Here is a 19090-nt window from a genome sequence, read left to right on the forward strand (position 1 = left end):
AATGCAAAGTCCACGAATCGCCAGCCTATGTACATGACCTAGACTACCAAACACCAGCACAATAAGATGGCATTTGTACCCAAAGTTCTCAATGATCGAGACCAATGACTGATATTTTAGAATCTTAGAGCAGTAGGAGTCCTCCATAAACAAGTCAAATGCACATGAAACTTCAAATAGTGTAACTTTTTTTCCATTCTGAGAGATTTTAACAATATCAGGTGTATTAGCAATTCCTAAAAAAGTGTTTGCAGGTGAGTTAAACCATTCAGACTGTACAGTAGTGTGTTTAAAGATCTGCTCATCACCCACACAGGATACCTGAGCAGCAATGAGGTCCACAAGTCTGTCATGTCTGGCAATATATAGTCCTTTAAGTGATGAGCAACTGTTCATGATATGGGCTACTGACTCCAGGTGTTGAGGGGGGGCGTGCAGTATGCAGAGGGGTGAATGGATGGTGGGAAACCACACTGATAAGTTGTATTTTGTAGGAAGAACCTGCAGACGTGCTTTTACACACACACACACACACACACACACACACACACACACACACACACACACACACACACACACACACATACATTCTTTCATTCATTCATTCGATTACCAAGAAGGAAATTGGTATTAAGGTCACAAACTATACATTATTTATTTCCCCTAATAATTAAAAAGTTATTAGTTATAAAAGAATAATTATAAATGTATATATTTATTTCAGAAGTCTTTTATGCTCACTAAGGTTGCATTTATTTGATCAATAACACAGTAAAAATCTTATTACAATTTTAAAACAACTTTTAAAATGTAATTTATTTATGTGATCAAAGCTGCATTTTCAGCATCATTATTCCAGTCTTTAGTGTCACACGATCCCTCAGAAATGTTTCTAATTGCTGAATTTTCAGGTTTCTCTGATTAATTCTTCAATTAAGTTCAAAAGAACAGCATTTATATAAAATCTTTCGTAAAATTACAGAAGTCTGTTTTTGATCAATTAAATGCATATTTGCTGAATAAAGTAGCTGTTTATTTTTAATAATACTGCATATTGGTTACCAAATAAAAAGTTTTTCTTAATAAAATTGATACAGACTGCTTTTCGTAACTCTGAGTTTCTTTGTTTTTCTCAGGCTGAAGAAGGCTTGCATTGGCTTCGAGCACATGTTTGAGGAAGTCCCCATTGTCATCAAGAACTCTCATCTCATAAATGTGCTCCTGCTGGATCTGCAAGGGAAGAGTACGGTGGCTGACAAGCACGAGCTGCTCAATCTGTCAAGCAGGTCAGTCTCACCGCTGCCCTGACCTCTATGTTCAACGTTTCCATTTTGGAAAAAAGATTTGTCATTTGCTGATTCATCTCGTCAATCCGTGTCTTTTAAGCCTCTCTGCCACGGCTCCGTTTCGCCCAGGACGTTGACCGAGGAAATGCAATACACGCTGACAAGCCCTGACGGCACAGTTTAATCTTGACACTCGAAATAGGTCTTGCCTGAACCAAACTGTTATAAAACCAGCCTTCTGGGAGCAGAGAAATGCGGCAAATGTGATTTTTATTCCAGCAATTACAACATCCGAAATCATTTGCTTTCAGGCAAATGCAAATACAAACATCACACCTCAGATTTCAATGCGTCTTTTGCTTCTAGTACATCATTATTTGCCAGTACAACCAAAAGCTGTATCTTAATTGGTTTTACATTTAATATTGTGCAATTGTATTAAGCAAGCGACAGCTGAATTGAAAAGAGTTTGACTGGATGTCAAAAACAACATTTTAAAAGGTTATTTATTGTGCCTAATTATATGATTAGTTGCAATTTATTTGCGTTTAACATAATTTTTCTCAGATAACGGTTGAGAGGCGCGCTGACCTAAAATTAAATTTTCGGGGGGTCCATCGTTAATGCTTCTTGCCGGAGCCAGACATTTTATTCTTTTGCAAATCGCCTTCTCTTCTAAATTAATTTGCCTAATCCAGTTAGATTCAACGGAGTTTTATTACAGATTGAGCCGACTCTGTTTCCAGGAGAGCGGTTCCCAGAAATGAGCCTCATTATGTTCAGAATGAATTCTCTTTTCATTTTATTTCTTTATATCTTTTATTATTTTAAATGATATGACCAGTAGCTTAAAGGACATTATAATAAGTGTTGAATTTAGAGGAAACATTACAGTCTATAACAGTCATATTCTACATTGTTTTATTTTATATTTTCTCTGAAGTCCAGGGTTTCTTGTGCTAAAAATCTAGTTTTGCGTGAGCATTTTTCACCCACACTTTGGCTCAGGCTGTTTTGCCTAAAACAGGTAAATTATACCTGTTATGATAGTAAATAATACTTGTTGTGCCAGACTAACATTTTTGCATTGGAAAATAAGTAGTGGTGGGCCGTTATCGGCGTTAACGTGCTGCGTTAACGTGAAACTCTTATCGCGCGATAAAAAATATATCGCCGTTAATCTATTCTCAAATCTGGGTTGGGAGCTGGGTCTGAACTACGCAAGCTATGGTGACTTTCACCTTGATAGTTTAACGCGGATGTATACCAAAGACTATAGAATATGGTCGCCGCGTTTAAATCTCCTCCGCCAAAACACAGACGGGATCGCGTCGTCCTCCATTCATAAAAACCGGATCTACTATAGCGAAATGCCACGTAAATTCGTCGTTTTTTGGATTCATAAATCAAATGTTGGTCAGTCACTTAATTCAAATCGCGATATGGACTAGTGTATGTGAAAACTGAAATGCAAAAAGACCGTTTTAATATGAATCCGATATGTTCCGTTTGCCTAGCTGTATGTATCGCGGAGACGAGCTTTTACTACACGCATACTGAAACACACGTGACGCTCCCGGTAATTTTTGGCATTTTCATCTCACATGAACAGATAAACTCAATCTCCCAAACTGCTGTGAGTGTCACTTTTACCGTTTCAAAACTATCATCATATCATACTGTATGACACAGAAACTTCATGGCAAACCTGTCAAAATAAAAGTACCGTGTAACATGTAATGGGTTCGGTAGGTGTTGACGTTAAAAAAACACAATCTAATAGGTAGAAAAAATAATTTCATTGTTAGTTAGTTAGTAAACACAAGTACATCTAATTGAACATAATTTATTTTCATCAACAAATTATCATAGAACAGCTTTATGAGCTTTATGATCCATTCTCAAAGACTTTAAGTCATTATTTGGGTAGCATACATATTCTGAATGCCTTCAGCAGAATTCAAATTAGCCATTTTAATCTAGATTAATCTAGATTAATTCGACAATTTAATCTAGATTAATCTAGATTAAAAAAATTAATCTATGCCCACCCCTAAAAATAAGTAAACTCTCTATTCGGTTGTTGAAAACTGAATGGCCATTGATATGCAAATATGGCTGTTAATTAGTGGTTGCGACTTCATTCTGAAACTCTGAAGATTTGTTTGATTTGAGTTTTCTGAACTGGTTCACACTGTCAGTCTTTTTTAATTTAACTATTTTGGGATTTTAATTAGATCATCACTTAAAATGGTTTATTTTTTCCTTTACAAGGATGCATTTAATTGAAAAGTTTTATTTCAGATAAATGTTTTTCTTTATCAAATATATACACTTCAAGTCAAAACTTTACCTTGCAGAATATGCAAAATGTTAATCATATTACCAAAATAAGAGGGATCATACAAAATGCATGTTGTTTTTTATTTCGTTCTGACCTGAATAAGATATTTCACATAATGTTTACACATACTCCACAAGAGAAAATAATAGTTGAATTTATAAGTTTACATACACTTTTACATTCTTAACACTATGTCGTTACCTGAATGATCCACAGCTGTTTTTTTTTTTTTTTCTTTAGTGATAGTTTTTCATGAGTCCCTTGTTTGTCCTGAACAGTTAAACTGCCCACTGTTCTTAAGAAAAATAATTCAGGTCCCACAAATTCTTTGGTTTTTCGGCATTTTTGTGTATTTAAACCCTTTCCAATAATGATGACCTTTCCAAAAATGATTTTGAGATCCATCTTTTCACACTGAGGACAACTGAGGGACTCAAATGCAACTATTACAGAAGGGTTAAACCCTCACTTATTCTCCAGAAGGAAGAACAATGCATTAAGAGCAGGGAGTGAAAACTTTTGAATGGAATGAGCATGTGTAGATTTTTCTTATTTGACATATCACTTTTTTTTTTCCCAAATAGTACTGCCCTTCAGAATCATAGAAGATGGTTACATGTTTCTCAGAAGGCAAAATTAGTTAAATTTACCATGGTTTGAAAGTTCAAAAATGTTTCACCCCTGGCTCTTAATGCATTGTGTTTCCTTCTGAAGAATCAGTGAGTGTTTGAACCTTCTGTAATAGTTGCATATGAGCCGCTTAGTTGTTCTCAGTGTGAAAAGATGGATCTCAAAATCATACAGTCATTGTTGAGTGGTTCAAATACTCAAAAATGCTGGAAAAAACTTAAGAATTTGTGGGACCTGAAGGACTTTTGTAAAGAACAGCAGGCAGTTTACCTGTTCAGGACAAACAAGTAAACTTTTTCTGTAAACTTTTGAGTAATGATGCTGAAAATTCAGGTTTGCTTTACAGGCATAAATTACGTTTTAAAATCTATAAAAATAGAAAAGTTATAATAATTTTAATGCATTTTACGACATTAAAAAAAGACCCCAAACTTTTGTACAGAAGTGTTTTCTTGTACACGTAGTGAAAATGGTGTAAAAAACATGCTTTTGATTATTTTTAAACTAGATATTAAAAGCAGTTTAGTTTGTGTATCAGACATATTGAGGCTACAATGGCTGTTTGGTTCCCCTGATTGAAAAGAAATCACTCTTTCAAGCCATTTCAGAGATGAATAGCACGATATATATAGAATTGCATCAAAAGGTTGGAAAACATCAAGATTTTTTTTAGCTATATTACCCAGCTCTGATCTACATTGTACATTGATCTCTTTTATTTCAAAAGAGCAAGAAATGTCACTTTTTCTCTCTCTGATTCGTCCTCTTTAATGAACGTAGGAACTGGAAATGTCATTTTTCTGACTGTTTATGCTCCCCCAGCAGCCACAGCTGTTCGGGCCCCTCTTCCGAATCAGACTAATTGATAGACTAAATACTTGGGATGTGAGCAGGTGTTTTGGTCTTTATAGTTAATGCTTTATGAGTCGGCACAATCTTTGCCATTTTGAGTAAGTCTTTCATTTGTAATTCAGAACATCCCAGGAGTTAGTGTGTTTAATAGGCCCTGCTGGTGAAATCATTCAGCCTTCCCATCAGCACGCAGATAATGATAATGTATTCAGCATGTAATTTCGGTCTTCCTGTGTACAGAGATGCCCTTTCCTTTCTTTGCAAATACCAATAGGTCTATAGAGCAGATGTGTCACTCCAAAAACACAGAGACTTGAAAGCATGTAATGATGAATGTTAAAGAAATCAAAATTGTCCTCATTTGCTTGCCCTTCAAGTGCTGCTTTTTCCCGCGAAATGCAAGAAGACTCTTCCGGTCACTTTTGTTCCCCCATGCAATTACGATGAAATGCAGGCTGAAGAGTGCGAAAGTGCTCTATATATGACTCGTGCATTAGATTCTATGTCGTCTGAAAACATACGATCGTTTACAATTAAATCAAACTCTTTTATTTAATGAATGGAGTAGTTCTTTCTGATTTGTGAACCAAACATCGCTTGTTTGTTGGGTCTTTTCATTGAATTGGCTGATCCAGCTCCCTCTGAATGATTGAGATGATTTGGTCACAATGGATAATGGCTCGCTAGAGGGGCAATCAGTGATTTAATGGTTTAAATTGTGGTCTTTTACTCACACAATGAATGTTTTATAAAAGAAAGGTTTGGAAAGGCATTAGAGCTGGTGTAAATACTAATATTAAAGGGGTCATCGGATACCCATTTTCCACAAGTTCATATGATTCTTTAGGGTCTTAATGAAAAGTCTCTAATATACTTTGGTTAAAAATTCTCAATAGTAGTGAAAAAAAAAAACCCCTTTTTCCTTGTCAAAATCAGCTCAGCAAAATTTCAGCTCGTTTTAAGACATGGCCCCTTTAAATGCCAACAAGCCCTGCTTGCCCCGCCCCTCTCTGGGATTATGTTTACTTTAGCCACATTTAGCTGCGTTTAGCTTCATTTAGCTGTGTTTATCGGCGAAACTTGCCAACAAGCACATTATTAAGAAAGGCCATTTGCAAAGATGCATAAAAAAACCCTTATATTCACTTCTGCTGTGGGTGAAGCCGCATCAGGAACGATTCGCACGAAGATAGATGCATATGTACATCGGGATTGGCGCTTTCCATTTAAAAACGAAAATAACGTTATCCTCTGCGTCTTCAGCGGCTCAGATGTCAAGAATAAATGACTACTGTTATGTTCATGATTACATCCAACAATAGAACACCTCAATCGCTCAATTAGAGTCTTCCTCTGCACCTGAGTCACACAGTGAGGATCGTATTCGGACTGTTTCAGCTCGGTGAGGGCGAGTCTAAGGTAAAATGCTAATGTCAATCAAATGTGTTTCGTCACAACGACAAGAAGCTAAGGGGATATTACTTTTAAAGATTAAAAAAAATACCACTTGGTGGATTTTTTATCATTGTAGGGTGGTTGTGTACACAAACTACCAACACACATTAATGTTCAAACAACATGGAAAAGTTAGTTTTGCACCCGATGACCCCTTTAAAGGACTCATAGTGTCATACTATGACACTATGAGCACTCATTTTATTTTATTTTTCAATTTTATTTTTCATTTTATTTTTCAATAAAAAAAAAATCATGAAAAAAAAATCGAAACACAATAATCACCCCCAACAAATTTCATTGTATTTTTTTCCAAATTCTTTTTTTTTTTTAATACTTTTTTCTGTCTCTTTTTCTTTAACTTTTCTTCATTCTGATATTTCCATTTTATTTTTTCTGTTTTAAAGGTCTCATATTGTCAAAACTGAAAATGTCTGGCTTTTTTCATTATAACTGAGGTCTAGGGGCAATGTAACTACCATATAAGTTTCAGAACAGTCAATCTACAGTAAAATGCACACAGCCTGCATAAAGTAGCTGTGCCTTTTCATGAGCCGCTGTGACGTCCTATCTGCTCAGTCACCACCCCGAGCGCCAACCACCATCCCACCCTCCTTTTGCCAAACCCCCTGACAACATCGTGTCCATGCCATTGCTGAGCAACAACACTGAAACAAGTCGAGAAAACGCTGTTCAGTCAATGGATGTCAGGAAACAACATCATTGCACAGGCTTCCGAACATAATTAATTTAAGAGACTAGTGGCATGTCAACTCTAGCCTCTTTCACACAGCGATTCTGGAAAATGCACAGAGAATACATCCCATGATTTGTTCCAGAATTGTTTGATTTGGTTCATTCACAGTGATTTTCCAGAACCTGTGCGTGCTTTACACACAACCCGTAAAGATCGCATAAAGAGATGTGACATTTAGATGTGGCCCTATATAAGACAGCTTGTTCTTTTTTACATCCAAGAACTATATTTAACAGTATTTCACTGAAAAATGATATGGAATGTCTTATTAGATCTATTGCAGTTAGATTGTTCACCACATATAGTAAGGAAACTTGGCGTTGACCAGTCACCATAGCATTTTTGCATTCTTTTTACCATTAAAATTGCATTCATTTTTACAGTGCATCATTTGAAACCCAATTTTCACCAGCGTGCCACTATCTTCAAAGTGTTTTTAGTGGCTGGTGTCATTTCCCCAGAATATTCTCGGAAGGGCTCTGTGATTGCACGTTATCCGCAGATAAAAATGGAAATGACTGTTTTCGGAAACCTAATCTTGATTAATAAAGCAATTCACCTAGCTTTCGGGGAATTACAGTATGAGGTAAAATGGCTCTGGTGAGCCACCTTGCAGTCTACTGCCTACGTAGACGGCGTTCTTGCTGAAATTGCACCTACATAGGCAGCAATGTTTGTGTAACATACAAATAGCGTTTTTCACATAGAAATCTTGGCAGACTTGACTCAAGGTAGGTGGTTTAACAGCTAGGAAATGCATTATGCATATTCATGCAATTGTTTAGAATTTTTCCAAAAGCAACATATGTAGCACTTGGAAGAGATTCTGTGTTGGCACACCCTACACAGGCAGCTTAATAGGTTTTGGAACGGAGCCGACGTGTTTGTTGAAGGTTTGAGATATTTGGTGGCCCCTCGTAAATCCGCACATGCTACAATTAGACGTCTCCCTCATCCATGTAAATTCAGTGCAGATCGTCGTCCTTATCGGGCACATCATGCTTCTGTCATCTTGGGTTTTTAATTGAGTAGAAGATCACTGTGGAGCAATTACACTTTGATGTGCAGTCAGCCGTTTATTACGCAAACTTTGTTTGACTGAACTATCTGTCAATCTGTTTCCATAGTAACCACCTGGAAAAGAGCCTTCAGCTGCTGATGGACCGTGTGGACGACATGAGCCAAGAAATCGTCAAGTTTAATACATACTGCCGCAACCTCACCAAACAACAGCAGCAGAAGCAGCAGGTACATTTGCTTTCTCTCGTCTTGTTTCTTCTGATCTGATGCGCAGTCACTCTCTCTTGAATTGGCTTTTTAAAGCAGTGCCTTTTCAGCCCGAGTTGTTGTTTAGAGTGCCTGAAATGTCTAATTACATACCTGAGAATAAGAGCACAGGTTTAGAAGAAGGTTGATTGGATGCACATGTAGTCTTGAAGGAACTAGAGACAGATGTAAATGCATTGAGTGTTTGAAATCTGCTTTTTATAATCATTAGCTTTGAAAGTAAAACCAACAGAGAGTGAGAAAAGACCTAGTGCTAGATGAAGCCTACATGTTATGCAGTAATTTAAGACCTAGCTTGGTTTAGCTCAGATGTGTAAACTTCATTAGTGGTGATGAATGTGTATACAATTCACGAGCATAAGTAAATCGTAATAGTTGTCTACCTCTAAAATGGTCACTTTCTAAAGGATGTTGTCATTTAAATTGGCTTTGGTAGTTTAAAGGAAATGTAAATAAAATAAAACAGGGTAGAATGTGATATTAAGGATGCAGGAAAGCCCAAAAAGCTTAAATTAAAAAATAAAAATTTTATTTCAAAAATAAATAAATGAAACAAATTAAATCTAAATAGAAATACTGGGAAAAATAACAAAATGCATATAGCATACTTACTAAAACTTATAAAAGTAAATAAACCAGAAATAAAAAATAAAATACATGAGAAATGTAGACTTAAATCTTAAAAAGTACAAATGTTAACACAGAAGTTTTAATACATGCCAAAATTGACTAAAAATAACACTGAAATAAAAGGAATAAATTCTAAATAGAAATATTGGTAAAAATGACAAATGCATATAGCATAATTACTAAAACTTAAATTAAAACAAATAAATCTGAAATAAAATATGAATGCATGAAAAATGTAGACTTAAATGACAAATGTTTCCTCAGCAACTAGCTGAAACAGAAGATGTTTTATACATACTAAAATGACTAAAAATAAAACTGAAGTACATACATTTAAATGGAAACATTGATGGTGATAAATAAACCCGAAATACAAAAATCTGAAAAAAGTGGGGTGAAAAAATGCATTTAGCATAATTACTAAAACTTAAATGAAAATAAATGAACCTGAATTAAACTATGAATACATGAAAAATGCAGACTTAAAAATCTTAAGTTATAAAGGTTGCCTCAACAAACTGAAACAGAATACATTTTTATATATTAAAAAGACTAAAAACTAAAATAAAACACAAATCTAAGTAGAAAAACTGGGAAAAAATAATTACATAATTACTAAAACCTAAAGTAAATAAACTTGCAATAAAATATAAATACATGACAAATGTAGACTTAAAAATCTTAATTACAAATGCTGCCTCAACAACGAACTGAAGCGGAATACGTTTTATACACACTAACGTGCTAAAATTATAAAAGGCAAATGCATATAGCATAATTACTAAAACTTAAATAAAAATAAAAATATAAAAAAGCTGACTCAAAATATTAATAAATGCTATAAGTATATGGACAGTACAAAAGTAACACTGCATTAAATGAATCAATTAAAACACTGTTTTATTTAGTTTGAAACACCAGGAGTATTTCTTAATAATTTACCAGTTTTTTCATGTTAATAAGTGCAGCGCCTGGGGATGTGACAAATGACATGCGGTCAAACTTAAGTTGTGAAATTCCTCAGTCACCTTTTTGTTAAAGTAATTGTTATATTGCAATAAACTTATGTGATTTCCATCTTTGACATTGTGAATTAAATGTTTTATCCAGTGGGGACATGAAAATGTGCTGCATACTAGGACTGACCCATACCACAAATGGCTGACCTCGCTCTCTGCCTGAGATAAAACCAGTCAATAGATTGTTATTTAGGGTTCAGGAGGGCCATCTAATTTACAATCCTTACCGGCTTAAGATTCATAATTTTCTCCATTTCGCCAGGCTGACAAATCAGCCAAAACGCCCTTGACATTTTCAGGTTTTTGCGTCGCAGGCATTTTGTAAACATGAGTTCTGAGCACCACCTGAACACGGAAAGAGCAGCGTGAAATAGTATAGGACGCTTCTGGCTTCATTTTGTAAGGAGTTGTGCTATATCTGACCTTATGTAAGTACAGCGGGATCATTTGAAGAGAGGCCACCCTTGAAATCAGATAACGCAGAACCCTATTTTTCAAGACGCTCCATGATAACATGTTGTCACGCTATGAATATGACAGAAACGGCTGGAGCGCTTGCGCGTTTGTCAAAGTGTGTTTCTCCTCTTGTTCTCTACCCTGGAGAGCTTGCTCCTCCCAGACAGAAAAGCTTTGGCTATAGTAAGAAAAATAGAAAAATCAGTGATGGTCTTCAGCAGCGAAATGAGCCTATAGATGTTAATTAAAGAGAAACTAGCTCAGTGGAAAATATTCATTAGTAGGAAGTGCCTGGATAAAATACAAAAGCCTTTAAAGTAAAGTTCAAACTAAACGACGCATCCGTTTGACTCTATTATTTTCTTCTAATCCAAAAGGAGATATTTTACAAAATGTCCAAGCCACTGTTTTCCATATGAAACTGAATGAGGCTGTTAAGCTTAAAAAAAAATAAAGAAAAATGGTCTGTATCAATTGTGCATTATATTTTCAAGTCTTTTTAAGCCAATTTGATGGCTTTGCGTTAGCAATGGACCAAAATGTAAGAATTTAAAAGTGAAGTGGGCATCAACAAATGACAAAAAAAAAAACTGATATAAAAATACAGCTAAATTAGAAATATATATATGAAAAAAATGTAAAAAGTAAAGATGACAAAAGCACAGCAGGTTTACTAAAACTTAGACTAAAATGAAATCTGAAAATATAGAAATACAGATAAATATTATAATAATATACTTTAAATATAAACTATTTTAGTTATTAATCTTTCTAAAATAACACTGCTATAAAATGATTAATTAAAACCATATACTGATGAAACATTATGACTTTGTTTAATGGTAAAAAGTACTAAAATTACTAAAAAATACAATTGAGCTAAATAGAATTAAAAACAAAGCTAGTAAAAGTGACAAGAGAACAAAATTTAAGCTAAAATGAGACCTGAGAATATAAAAATAAGTTAAATTATTAATACACTAATATTATAATGTAAATGTTGATAAATGTGTAAAAATATATATAATTAATATTTAATGTATTTTAAATATAATAGTTTAAGCTGAAGTACTAAAATGACTAAATATAACCGAAATAAAAATACAGTTAAATATATAAAAGTAAAAATGACAAAAGCACAGCAAAATCATTGAAACTTTAAATGAAAATACAAATACAAGCTAATTACAAATAATAATAAATACCATAATAGTATGATTTAAATATTGTAAAATACACTTCTATAAAATGATCAATTAAAACCATGAGATTCTTTAATGGTGCTTTTATTCTTTTTTGTAATTTTTGAAGTTTGACTGCATCAGAAATGTTGCCTTGACAATTCAATTAAGTTTAGGCTGAGTAAGTGTAAAAAAAGATTGTTTTAAGTTTCTTAAGATTTTATTGTGCTTTATCATTTTTGTTGCTGGAAGGTATCACAAATATAACCTTGACAGTTAAAAGAAATAAAATGCTTTAAAAATGAAATAAAAAAATTAAGCTAAATAGAAATATATATAAAAAAATTAATAAAATTGATTAAAATATTTAAAAATACAATAATAGTATATTCTTAATACTGAAATAACACTGCTATAAAATGACCAATTAAAACCATATACTCAAGAAACATGAGTTTCTTTAATGGTTAGGGCTGCAGCTATCGAATATTTTAGTAATCGAGTACTCTACTGAAAATTACATCGATTAATCGAGTAATCGGATAAAACGTATTTTTGCTTCGTTAAAGAGCAATTATGAATACACAAGAGAAAATAACATATTTCACTTAATAATGAATGACCAATTGGTTTCCTTTTTTAGAATCAACTGTTTTTATTTCTTAAATTCACAAGCAAGTATTTTCTGGTCTTGAAACATTACCAAAGAGGCAACTGCTAACATAAATAAGAATAAATAAAACACAAATAAAAATAAATTAAATTACTTTCAAGATATCAAAAATAAATAAAATAAAATTACTTTCAATATATCAAAAATAAATACAATTAAATTACTTTCAATATATCAAAAATAAATAAAATTACATTACTTTCAAGTTATCAAAAACATTTATAAATTTATATTTATAAAAAAGAAAGAAGGCAAAATAAGCCTTCATGTTGTGCATAACATGTACATAACAACTGTAAAACACAAGATGCTATTTTGGAATATAGGAGGGGAGACAAAAACAGGAACTTGGAACAAGTAAGTCCATTTATGAATTTACACCAGCTGACTAGGAATACTTTTTTTTTTTTTTTTAAGATTTTGAGTTTTTGCAGTGTCCACAATTAAGACAGCTACTGTATTGGAACACAATAACCACACACATAGCCTAATCAATAGAGTGAGGCACACTGTGACCAGTGACCAGCTACTTAGTAGTTGACTAAATTTTAAAACTGCTTAATTAACTTTATGTTTTTATTTCCATCTAGACTTATCAGCGCTGTCCTTTTAAATTTTAAATCAACCCTCTATGAAGTTATGTCGTCACGCTCGTAATAAACTAACCACAAACTTGACAGTAGTCAGTCATAATTAACAAAAACCTAGCCCTCTGCAAGGCTGGCGTTTATGTTCGTAAAATACATTAACGTTGATCACACTGATTTGCTACGTTAATATTACCTTGTCTCCGGTCCTCCGCTCAAGTCCGGGTGTTTTCTGCGGAGATGCTGCAACATAGAAGACGTGCTGTTGTGGTATGCAAGGGCCGTGTTACAACTAATGCACGTCACGGTGTTCTCCTTTCTTTTCAGTCGGAAATGCTCCCACACTTTCGACATTTTCTGTCTTTTTTTATCGCCTTTTTCATCTGTTTCATCGCTATTTCTCCTCGCCTCTGCCATTTTCCCGCTCCCTCAGTCAAACACCTGTACGTCCGCTTCCTCCTCCTCCTCCTTTCTTCCCCGGCCTTCCCTTGCGTAGGTGACGTAAGCACGTTGTGCCACATTGAAAGTAGTCCGTGCGGCCGCTTGAACCACAATTAAGGGCAAATTCCAAATGGAAGTGCGCATCCCTACGCCCTACTCCCTCCGAAGGGCAGATCCCTTTGAAGTGAGTTCTTTTAAGGGAGTAGGGCATTTCTGTCTCTTTTAACCGTTTGGAACTCCCTTGGCGAAGGGAATGACTGACGAAATGTTACCTTGACAACGCTGCGCAAACGTGATCACTAACGGAAATCACTTCCGTGAAGTGACCATGGAATGTTCCCTTCGCTAACGGCCTTCTGGAAGGGCCCTTCGTGAAGGGATTAAGTTGCTCACTTTCGTTTGGAACGTCCCTACAAATGGCGTTCCCTTCTAGAAGTGCCCTTGAAGGGCGCAAAATAGCCGTTTGGAATTCGCCCTACATTGACGATTCCTCGAGGCAGAAAAAAATCCTCGGACCACTTTTTGTAATCGAGGTACTCGAATTACTCGAGGAATCGTTTCAGCCCTATTAATGGTGCTTTTATGCTTTTTTTTTTGGTAATTTTCATAGCTTGATGGGATTAGAAATTTTGCCTTGACTACTAAATGAAATAAATTTAAGCTGAATTACTGAATTACTAAAATTACTAAAAATATAACTGACATAAAAATACATCTAAAAGTAAAAAAAAAAATTACAAAAGCACAGCAAAATTACTAAAACTTAAAACTCAAATTAAATCTAAAAATATTAAAAATACAACCTAATTACAAATATTGATGAATACTATATTATATAGATAATACTAAAAGAACACTGCTAAAAAATGATCAATTAAGAACATTTTATAGTGCTTTTTTGTAGCTGGAGAGCATCATAAATGTTTCCTTGACAGCTAAATGACACAAAATACTATTAAATTGATTGAAAGAATAAATCGAAATCGAAATGTTTAAAAAATAGATTAATAAAAAATAAAAAGCACATGAAATACTAAAATTAAATTTATACATGAAAAAAATATATATTGATTAATATTAATTAAATACAAAAAATATATTAGTATATACTTAACACTAAAATGAAAATACTAAGTTTTTTTCATTTTTTGAAATGTTGAAGTGCGGAAAAGCACTTTTCAAAAAAAAAAAAAAAATCAGTTTTTCCATCCTTATTCACTTTCATTGGATAGAAAAGAGCATCTGAGACCATTTCCTTAATTTTCTATCTTTTGGGTCGTGGTTTTGAAATGGCTTCGCTGGTGCGTGAATGATTTTATTTTTGTGAAATATTGTATTTTTTTCTCTCCGCTTTTCGCCTGTTGCTCTTGCCTCATTAGCACTTTAAAAACCATTGCTTTCTTCCAGAACAAAACACACTTTGCAATCAGAGAGACGTTTCTCCATTGAGACTTCAGTGTTTATTAGACCGTTAGCGCTTCTTGTTTGACAGGATGGTTGATGCTTTCAAAGAAATTTAAAGGGTGCCCTCAACGGCGGCGTAAATGAGGCCAGACCCCGGCGACTCGGTCACGATCGGGTCGCCATAACGGCTCCTATATCAACCACGCTGAAATCTGCCGTAATTACTGTTGTCATCGATCATATCCTTCCCGTCTCCGCCTCCACACAGCCCCGCACACGCCGCTCCCCGGGTGAACCATATAAACCAAATGACCCGCATCAATCACCATTTAATATCAAAGAGAATTGCCGCTGTGTTGGCAGTTTGCATTCCTAAATCATATGCCTAATTTCAACAAAAATGGCCGGTATCCTCAACGGTGACATAAGTCGCACCAATTCAAATAGGATATGATATTTCTGTGAATATACCATATATTAAAATGTGATCTACTGCACCTTTAAAAAAAAAAAAAAAAACCCTGAATGGTCGAGCTTGACAAAACTGGGGCGAATGGAGAACTTGTCAAGCTGTGCTGTTTGCAGTTTCAAAAATGTCAGATCAACCTGCCTTAAGGTGTGCATTGAAGTAATAACACTGCTGTATTGTCTGCTCTCTAGCTAGTGGTGAGCGGTATGTCTTGTTAACAGTGTGGATATAGTCATACAGTGTTTTTTTTTATAATATCAGGCTTATTTTGTTTATTTCTCAGTTATTATTAGTTTACTGATTTTATTAATGATCTTTTTATTATTTTTATGTATTTGTATTTATTTTTCTCATATTTCACTATTTTTGCTTTATTCTTTATTCTATTATTATCTAATTTATTATTTTTCTTCCTTTAAATTTTTTTGTTTTTTGTTCCCATTTGGATTTAACTTTACCTTTTAAATGTACTTGACTATCCTTTTTATTCTCCTTTTTTTACTCCCCTTTAATTATCATGTGTATTTTTATATTTCCTTTTTATTTATTTTTATTTCCCAGTTATTATTAGTTTAATAATTGTATTAATTATATTTATTATTTTTATATATTTTTTCAATTTATTTTTGTTTATGTTTTGCTTTTATATTTCTTTATTCTATTATTAATATCCAATTTATTATTTTTCTTAATTTTTATATATTTTTTAATTCATGTTTTTTTGTCCCATGTATGCATTTAATGTTTTATTTATACCTTTTAAATAAATAAACCATCCTTTTTATTCTCCTTTTTTACTCCCCTTTAATTCTCTTTAATTTTTTCCCTCTGTAATTTTTTTCTTTTGTTTCTTTTTCTCCTTCCCCCATTTCTATTTAATGTTTTTGTTATTTTTTTCCTCTGTAATTCTTTATGTATGTCTTTTTCTTTTATTTCTTTTCTTATTTTTTCTGTTTCTGTTTCTTGAATGTATTTAACTTTTTTATTTGTACCTCTTTTAATGTAGTTAACTATTCCTCTTCATGTATAATTTTTTTTATATTTCCTTTTATTTTTAATTTTCTCTTTCTCTTTTTTCCATTTCTGTTTCTTCCTTTTTATTCTTCTTTTTTGTTCCTTTGTTTTGATTCTTGATGTATATGTTTTTAATACATATTTTATTTTATTTCTCTTTTGTTCCTGTTTCCATTTCTTGTATTTAACTTTTTATTTATACCTCTTTAATGTAGTTAACTATCCAGTTTATTCTCGTTTTTTGTTCCTCTGTAATTCTTCATGTATACATTTTTTCATATTTCTTTTTAATTCTGTTTCTTCCTTTTCTTCTTTTTTATTTATATTCGTTATTTTATTTCTCTTATTTTGTTCCTGTTTCTATTTCATGTAGTTAACTATCCTGTTTATTCTCATTTTTTATTCTTTTGTAATTCATGTATATTTTTAATTTATTTTATTTCCTTCATTTTTTCTTTTTTTTTATACTACTTAAATGTATTTAACTATCCTTTTTTTCTAATTTTTTTCCACTGTAATTATCTTGTGTATTTTTATATTAATTTAAATGTTTTATTTCTCGTTTGTTCCCATTTCCCTTATTTTTTTTCTCTATTTATTTTATCTTTTTAATTTTCTACACCACATATTAATTTTATTTAGTTAATTATCTTTTTTTAGTCTGCCTTTGTTTCTCTTCATATATTTGTTTTTTCATTCTTTTTATTTATTTCTATATTTTATTTCCCATGTTTCTAATTTCATCATTTTTAATAGTTTTGTTTTCTTTATTTCTCTATGTATTTAATTTTTTTGTTTCTTTAATTTTTTTTCTTTATTTCTCTTTATTTATACTTATTTTTAGGGTTTTTTTCTAGACTTGTTTGGGACTTAATGTAATACTTAAATGAAATCACAAATTGAAGAAGGAAATTTATTGGTCCAAAAGGTATAAGACAATATTTCACCCGCATCTCCCTCTTGAACTCATGCTTGAATAACTTTTCCCTAAAGCTTTTGGTACACAGCGTCACAGCATGCAGTGATCCTCAAGTGTCCTGATGCCCAGAAATGCATCTGTATTCTTAGAGACGATCTGACTTGCTCTTCAAATGACACCCTGAACTCGCCAACAATGTGGCCATTTTATACCAGCGCTGTTGTTGGGAATTGCAATCCAATCTGGTTCTTTTTCCGGCTTTGAAAACCTTTTGTTTTGTTGACGCTACTTGGGTCACTCGAAGTTCCTTCAGAAAAAGTTTCTAGTTTCTAGCTCATTTTCTGTTCTTTTCTGCATCCTCTAGTATCTCCAAAGGAGGCAGCAGGAAAACACCCAGCGGCAGAGTCGCGGGGATCCCCCGTTACCGGAAGAAGACATCAGTAAGATGTTCAAACCTCCGCAGGCACCTCCGCGCATGGACACGCTCCTCATCGCAGGTACCCGGCGGCGTCAACGACCACCGTTCACCCTCAGTTAAACAGCTTTTTTCTTCCAGCAGATTCTACAGGCCATTGGGAATTTATAGTCCTCTGTCTAGAAGAATCGATCCATGAATCGATCAATTCAGCAATGAATGGATCAGTTTAAATGGGAATGGGAATAACTGCAGGTCTTAAATCTTCACACCATGTTCTTATCCCGATGGAGTCGCAGTTAGATTTGCCCCCTTGTATCGGACAACCATCATCTCTGAAGAGGATGATTAAGTACTGAGGTTGCCAATATTTTTTGCCCCATCAACATGATTAATCTTATTTAATTAAGTTTAATTTTGTCCATTTCTAAATGTAGTCAGCGCTCAACAACATTCATTTTCTCTGCTGTCCCAATTGGGCCAGTACTTTAGATTTTTGTGTTTTTAGAAAAATATTTTACACTTTGGGAAAAGAGTAAAAAAATGTATTAATATATTTATTGATTTTTATTATTTATTGATTTTAATTTAAAACCTGCACTGTCAGTATTATTAAAACATGGGCAACTTTTTGGTAAATTTGTTTCAAAAACATTGATTAGTTAATTAATAATGATTATAACAGTATTTTTATAGTGTGTGTGTGTGTGTGTGTGTGTATATATTATATTATATTATATTATATTATATTATATTATATTATGATCTAGAAGTTATGCAACTATGAAACTCCATTAAAGGAGAACTCCGGTGTGATATTGACCTAAAGTGTATTGAATCATGATACCGAGTGTAAACGTACCTTGCATATCTCATCTCGTCTTGTCCACTGCTGTCCGAAATCTGGGGTCAGTTAGCCGATGCTCACAACAGCTTGTCAATGATATTCAATCGGGCATCGAAGGAGCCATGTAAATAAATCACTGTTTTACGCCATTTACGAGGCACAAAGTAGCTCCAGACTTCATTGGTAGACTTCCAAGGGCCCTGACATTTAAAACGAGACATTGAGAACTTAGAAAAAGCACCGGTAGTTTATTTACAAGTAGATTTATACAGACAGTAACCGCAAGAAGTTTAGCGGCCGCCGCCATCTTAAATGTAGTCACGATAAGTCGAGTGTCGAGCACCAAGGAAACTACAACCTGATACGTTGATAAGCTGATAAATTCCTTGGTGATCGACACTCGACTTATCGTGACTACATTTAA

At 33.6% G+C, this 19090-nt stretch overlaps 1 protein-coding gene across 1 annotated transcript; it reads left to right on the forward strand.

Moving 5' to 3' along the window:
- Positions 1-1142: 1142 nt before the first annotated feature.
- Positions 1143-17957, forward strand: LOC141342156 (eukaryotic translation initiation factor 3 subunit H-A-like). The gene is made up of 3 exons (XM_073846544.1): positions 1143-1286; positions 8452-8572; positions 17769-17957. The coding sequence occupies exons 1-3, from the start codon at positions 1168-1170 to the stop codon at positions 17940-17942; spliced, it is 414 nt and encodes a 137-aa protein (XP_073702645.1). The 5' UTR covers positions 1143-1167; the 3' UTR covers positions 17943-17957.
- Positions 17958-19090: the final 1133 nt, after the last annotated feature.

Source organism: Garra rufa, chromosome 9 (assembly GCF_049309525.1).
Source record: "Garra rufa chromosome 9, GarRuf1.0, whole genome shotgun sequence".
Classification (NCBI taxonomy): Eukaryota; Metazoa; Chordata; class Actinopteri; order Cypriniformes; family Cyprinidae; genus Garra; species Garra rufa.